Consider the following 6156-nt stretch of genomic DNA (forward strand, 5'->3'; position numbering starts at 1 on the left):
CCTGAAGGAATTCCTTAGTGCATAACTCCGAAAGGACAAATAAGTATTTATTGTGTTTTTTTCCCATTATTTTAATTATCTAACAGATTCTGATTGTAAAGAGACTCAAATAGTATAAAATGTGTTAAGCAAAACAGAAGTCCCATTTTACACAGAGGTGACCACTGTCGTAGAGGTGCGTTTGTGTGGCTGTGTGCACTGGCACCTGTGCGATCCTCACCTCATTTCCAAGATCATCCCACAGCAGACGTGCCTTTACAGTCATGTGCCATAACTGAATATTCTTCTTTTCTCACACCTTTATCTTTTTTATTTACTCCCACCCCGCCTCTGACCAGTCTGTTCTCTATTAGTTTGGGTATTTTTAGATATCACACATAAGTGAAATCATACACTATTTGTCTTTCTCTGACTGACTTATTTCACTTAACGTTCTCAAGATCTATCCATGTTGTTAAAAATGGCAGGATTTCCTTTTTTATGGCCGAATAATACTACATCTTCTCTCTCCATTCATCTGTTGGTGAATACTTAGGATGTTTCCATGTCTTGGCTATTATAAATAATGCTGCAGTGAACATGGAGTTTCAGGAGTCTTTTCAAGAGAGTGAATTCATTTCTTTGGATAAATACAGTAGTCCCCCCTTATCCAAGGGGGATATATTCCAAGACCCCCCTGGATGCCTGAAACCATGGCTAGTGCTGGACCCTAAAAATGTTGTTTTTTCCTTTGTATACATAACACTTTACAGTTTTTCTTTAGTATACCCAAATTGCCAGTGTCACTTCTGTTTTTTGGGGTCATTAAGTAAAATAGGGTGACTCGAATACAAGCACTGCCATACCATGACAGTCGAACTGATAACCAAGACAGCAACTGAGTGGCTAATAGGCAGGTAACATATGCAGTGTGGATAGGCTAGACAAAGGGATGATTCATGGCATGCAGTGGGACACCACAAGATTTTATCTTACTACTCAGAATGGTAGCAATTTAAAACTTATGAAATTTTTCTGATATTTTCTATTTAACATTTTTAGACCAAGGGTGATCTCAGGTAACTGAAACCGCAGAAAGTGAAACTATGGATAAGGGGGGACTACTTTACCTAGAAGTAGAATTGCTGGATCATTGGTAGTTCTATTTTTTTAATCTTTTGAGGAAACTTCATACTATTTTCCATAACGGCTGCACCGGTTTACATTCGCACCAGCAGTGCATGAGGGTTTCCTTTTCTCCACATCCTTGCCAACACTTATTGTCTTTTCGATGATTGCCAGTCTAACAGGTGTGATCTTTTATTTGCGCTTCTCTGCCAAGTGATTTTGAGCACCTTTTTATGTACCTGTTGGCCATTTGTATGTCGTCTTGGAAAAATGTTTATTCAGATCCTGTGCCCATTTTTTAATTGGATTCTTTCTTCTGTTGAGTTATAGGAGCTCTTTATATATTTTAGATAGTAAGCCCTTATCAGATACATGATTTGCAAATATTTTCTTGTGTTCCAAGTAGGCTACATTTTCATTTTGTTGTTGGGTTCCTTTGCTATACAGAAGCTTTTTGGTTTGGTATAATCTCACTTGTTTATTTTTGCTTTTGTTCCTTATCCTTTTTAATGGCTGTGTTTTTATAAAATTGTTGTTGAACAAGTACTCTGGAGATCATTCTTGTATATGTTTGAATTTTCTATAAAATTAGAATTTTTGGGACAAGGGAATTTAACATATAAATAAATAGTGGTAAATATTGTAAAAATGGTTTTCCAAGAGGCTTTATCAAATCACCCTCCAGCCACATGTTGGGTGAGCATCTTTTGTCACTTCCTCCTCAGCACATGTTGTTAGCAGTCTTATAAATTTCTGCTGTAGAACATTGTAAAATGAGCTTCATTGTAATGTGCATTTATTGGGTTGCTGATTATATGCTATTTCCCGAGGGGATCATGTGGCCCTCACCTAGCAGTGAGTTCGTGCTTGGAATTTGAGGCATTGGTTTAACTTTGGTGTCTTGGCAGCTTTTGATTCTGCCCAGCCCTTTATCCGTTAGGTGGCTGCATAGCTGTGCTAGGGTCCACTCTAAAGACTTTGTAGAGCCAGTTGTTGAACTCAGGGTGCTGGTCCTGTCCTTTTGCTAAAAAGTTGGGAGCTGAAGGTTGGGATAGGCCTTATCCTGGTGCATTAACACTTGCTGCTGCTGGCCTGAGAATGAGTGAGCAGCTAGAAGATAACAGGTTTCTGTGGGAAGTCAACCCTCCTCGTGGACTTGGGGCCCCTCCCATCACATCAGATGTGATGTATGGGGCTGTTTTGGGAAAATTGTTCTTTTTTTTTTTTTCTTTTTTTCCCAGGTCTGGCTCAAGAACCAGAGAGCGCAGGAGGTAGGTTTCCAGATGGTGTTCTCAGTCAAATGTTCTTTTCAGCATGCATTTTTTTTTTTTTTTAATATTTAATCTTTATAACTTCACAATTATTTGGTGGCTGGGATTTTCAGGAAGCATTGCTGGGAAGGCTTTGGCCATAATTCTTTTGACCAAAGGTTAATTAATTAATGAGGCGATTGTGAACCCAAGTTGTAAATTTGTGGGAGGAAAGAGAAGATACCAGTAAAGCATCGAGCAGAACATGGTGAGGGAGGAGGGGCATTGGGGTGGGGTGATGCCACCACTGACTTCAGAGTCTCTGGTCGTCCACACAGGTCACGTTCCCGGGACCGGCGTCGGAGGCGGTCAAGATCTACCTCCAGAGAGCGACGAAAGTCTTCCCGGTCCCGGTCCCGTGACAGACACCGGCGCCACCGCAGTCGTTCCCGGAGCCACAGCCGGGGCCACCGCCGGGCTTCCAGGGACCGGAGTGCGAAATACAAGTAACTACTCTGACTCCTTCAGTAGCTGCAACCAGGAGTGAGCCCCTTCTCTTTGTGTTCCCAGGGTCTCTGGGGTCTGTCATTGGTGCCCGTTGGCCATACCTGTTGCTCAGGAGCCTGGCTGGCCATCTGTGGGACTGATTGTTGGGGTCTTGAGTCATAAGCTGAGAGCAGCAGATAGATATAGGATGGGATGGTTGAGAGGCTGTGGAGGTGATCATACATGGACATGGGCCCCACCAGGTGGCCTGCCGCACTCAGGGGCTACACTCTCTCACTTTGATACACAGAATCCCTAAGACTTGTGTCCTGACCAGGCCCTGCTTATCTCTCTTGTGGTTTTCGGAAGGAACAGCAAACACCAACATCACTCATCACCACTGTTAGCACTTTGATATGCTTGGTTTTAGTTTTTTCTTTATTGTGTTTTTATATAATGAATCATATTCCAGGTATGGACTTCTGTTGTATTTTCCTTTGCTCCATTTACATTCTAGCTGTTATTAGTAATCTTTGCAGATGTCATTTTTTAGCAGGTGTGGGTTGGGCACAAGATGACAGGTCTGGCTACCCTCTGGCATGCCAGGGAGCCTCTCCAGGTATGGCGGGTCTTGGCATTCCTTGACCCAGTGTTCAGGGTCCAAGTTTTCGGTGCCTGAGAAGCCAGTCAGAAAGGGGCCAACAGCCTCTGCTGAGCCTCTGGTTCCCATTTCCCAGGTTCTCCAGAGAGCGGGCGTCGAGGGAGGAGTCCTGGGAGCGCGGGCGGAGCGAGCGGGGGGCCACCGACTGGAGGCTCGAGAGCTCCAACGGGAAGACGGCTTCGCGGAGGTCGGAGGAGAAGGAGGCTGGCGAGATCTGAACCCATGCCCAGGCACTGTAAATAGTCTGATAAACGTTCAACATGCCTGAGGTTACTCTTTATATTTGCTGAATACAACTCATCTTTTGTAGTTTAAAATTTCTATTGTTTCAGAGCTAGCTGTGAGTTTCTAGAGATGTACAGTTGCTCCTGTGTTCTGGGGTTATGTCGAGTAGGAATAAATAAATCTGACAAGACTGCCTCCTGACGACTGCAGTGAGGTCTCTGCTGTTACTGTGTACTCTAGAGACTTGCACCGTGTCATTCCATAGGTGGTGGTGACACTCTGGATGCCGTCTCAGTGAGCTCACCCTCAGAAATTGAGACTGTTTTGGGCTCCCCTTTTGACTTTGGGCTTGCAGCACACACGCCCCCTGCCCCCCTTTCCTAAATGACATGCCAGATGTGCTGGGCTGTCTCCTGCTTTGCTGTACACGTCCTTTCTTGAGTGAGCCACCTGGCCGCGCCCCTTAGCTCAGACCCCAGCAGACTCCACTGGGGAGGAGAGAGTGCCTGGCACTCTAGCTCAGGGGACTGCGCTGCAGTTTCCATTTTTGGAGTTACTTAGGGTGAAGAAAGACCCTTGGACAACATCCACATGACAGCCACGAGGTCCTCAGAGGTGGGAGATCAGGTCATGCTTTGACTCACACTCAAGGAGGGCCTATGGTGGTATCTTCTCAGCTCTTCTACACAAACCATAAGACCAGAATGAAACGATAACTGGGAGCTCTCCCTTTTTCACTTTTTGGGGGGTGGGGGTTGGTTTATTTTTCAAGGGAGCTTCTGATGGCCATGTCAAAATAGCCCACCTCCTCCCTCACACACCTCCTCGTGCAGAGAGAGGCTGGTTGCCTCAATGTGCACAGGGGCACTGAGTCTGAATCTTGTGACTACGAGCACCATGATGTGACTGATGGTCCTGCTCTCGTCTCTCCTGCCTCACTCATTCTGTCCCTTTCAAGGAGGATATGCAGGTAACGTGGACTGCTCTCCTGGCTTGTGACAGGTCACCCCTGGCTGACTCTCCATGGGAGAAGAATGCAGTATCTGGAGGGTATCCCTCCATCTAAGGAGCACTACCCCTGTCTGCAGCCCACACTTGACCAGGACAAAGCACATTTCCTGAAGGCCCTCTGCTCAGTGTGGACACCAAGCTAGCTGGGCAGAGGCATGCTGTCAGGTTTGGGAAGTGGACAAAAGTTGGTGGAAAGCCTTGAGTGGGTTAAGGGTGGTCCTGGGAGGGGAGAAGCAAAGGGGATGAGAGCTGGAGTCATGGGTTCCTAACTCAACTATGCTGCCTGGCCTGTGATGAGCAGGGGCTAGACTGAAGCTGGCAGAGGACACTCCAGCTCGTGCAGCATGGCAGGGACATGCACAGCCAAGAGACAGAGCTGTAGAAGTACACACCTCTGCCCTTCATCTGGAGTGGTAGGGTTTCTTTTTACTATAGTAAAGTACACAAAATTTACAGTTTTAACCATAAGTACATATGAGTGGCATTAAGTGTATGTATTCATGTGTTATGCATGGAGGGATGGTTTTAAAAAGGCACATGCCATCCCTGGATTTAGGAGTGGGGTTGGTGTCCCAGCCAGAAAGAAAGTGAGGCTGAGATTGGGACAGCCTCGGGAGCATCTAGATGGCTGCAGCTGCTCGCTGCACGCCTGCATGGTCACCAATTGAACCAGGACCAGGTGGTCTAAGCCCTTGTGCTGGGAGGATGGGATCCAGACCTTGCTGCCTGGACTTTCCAAGCTCAAGTGCTGGAGGTACCCACCCACCTGCCCCTGGTACACCCCTGAGCCAAGTGCTTGCCAAGCTCATGGGCCCTATGTTCTAGGTGGACAGAGGAGGTGGTCAGACTGATGAAGTCAGTGTACAACACAGCACTGGGGCTGCTCCAAGGGTGCCACAGCCCCCAGTCTCCTCTGTGTGGGTCCCAGCAGAGGAGAGCTCCCAGATGGGGAGGGGCCATGGAAGTAGTGAGAGGAGGTCACTCATGAATTATAAGGGGCTGGGCCAGAGGGGCCCATCCCACCTTGAACTCTGTAAGAATGAAAAAATGTGGGAAATAAGTGTTTGATCTGAGAGAAGGGATTCAGGTCGAGGTGATAACAGTCCTGGAGGAGAGTTGAGAGAGCAGAGCCAACAGATGTAGATCCTCTAGTGGGCCAAGGTCATTGTGGATTCCAGGCCCCTTAGGTCCACCCCAGTCACTGTTTTTAGGGACTCCTCCACCCATAACTCACTTCTGGCTGGTAGCGGGGGACATAGTGATCAGCACCTAGTGTGGATTGTGAGGTCTTCTAACCCTGCATCAAGGCCTTTGGCTGTCCTGGGGGAAGGCACCTGCAGCCAGGTAGGCAGGGCTGGGCTGCCCTCCTGACTCAGTGGGGGTCTCTAGCCAGGCCCAAGGCTACAGTCTAGGGAA

At 47.2% G+C, this 6156-nt stretch overlaps 1 protein-coding gene across 5 annotated transcripts in view; it reads left to right on the top strand.

Moving 5' to 3' along the window:
* Window positions 1–3938, top strand: part of LUC7L (LUC7 like) — a 28667-nt gene extending 24729 nt beyond the window's left edge. For 2 of the 5 annotated variants that reach the window (XM_025048445.1, XM_006914035.3), the window contains exons 8-10: window positions 2349–2378; window positions 2696–2900; window positions 3581–3938. In XM_025048445.1, the coding sequence (XP_024904213.1) occupies window positions 2349–2378; window positions 2696–2867 (202 nt within the window). In that variant the 3' untranslated portion in view covers window positions 2868–2900; window positions 3581–3938. Of the gene's footprint in view, window positions 1–2348; window positions 2379–2695; window positions 3374–3580 lie in introns of those variants that run through there. The other 3 variants (XM_006914034.3, XM_025048446.1, XM_025048447.1) reach the window with 2 other exon arrangements.
* The last annotated feature ends 2218 nt before the right edge of the window (window positions 3939–6156 follow it).

This window comes from Pteropus alecto, unplaced genomic scaffold, assembly GCF_000325575.1.
Source record: "Pteropus alecto unplaced genomic scaffold, ASM32557v1 scaffold44, whole genome shotgun sequence".
NCBI classification, from domain to species: Eukaryota; Metazoa; Chordata; class Mammalia; order Chiroptera; family Pteropodidae; genus Pteropus; species Pteropus alecto.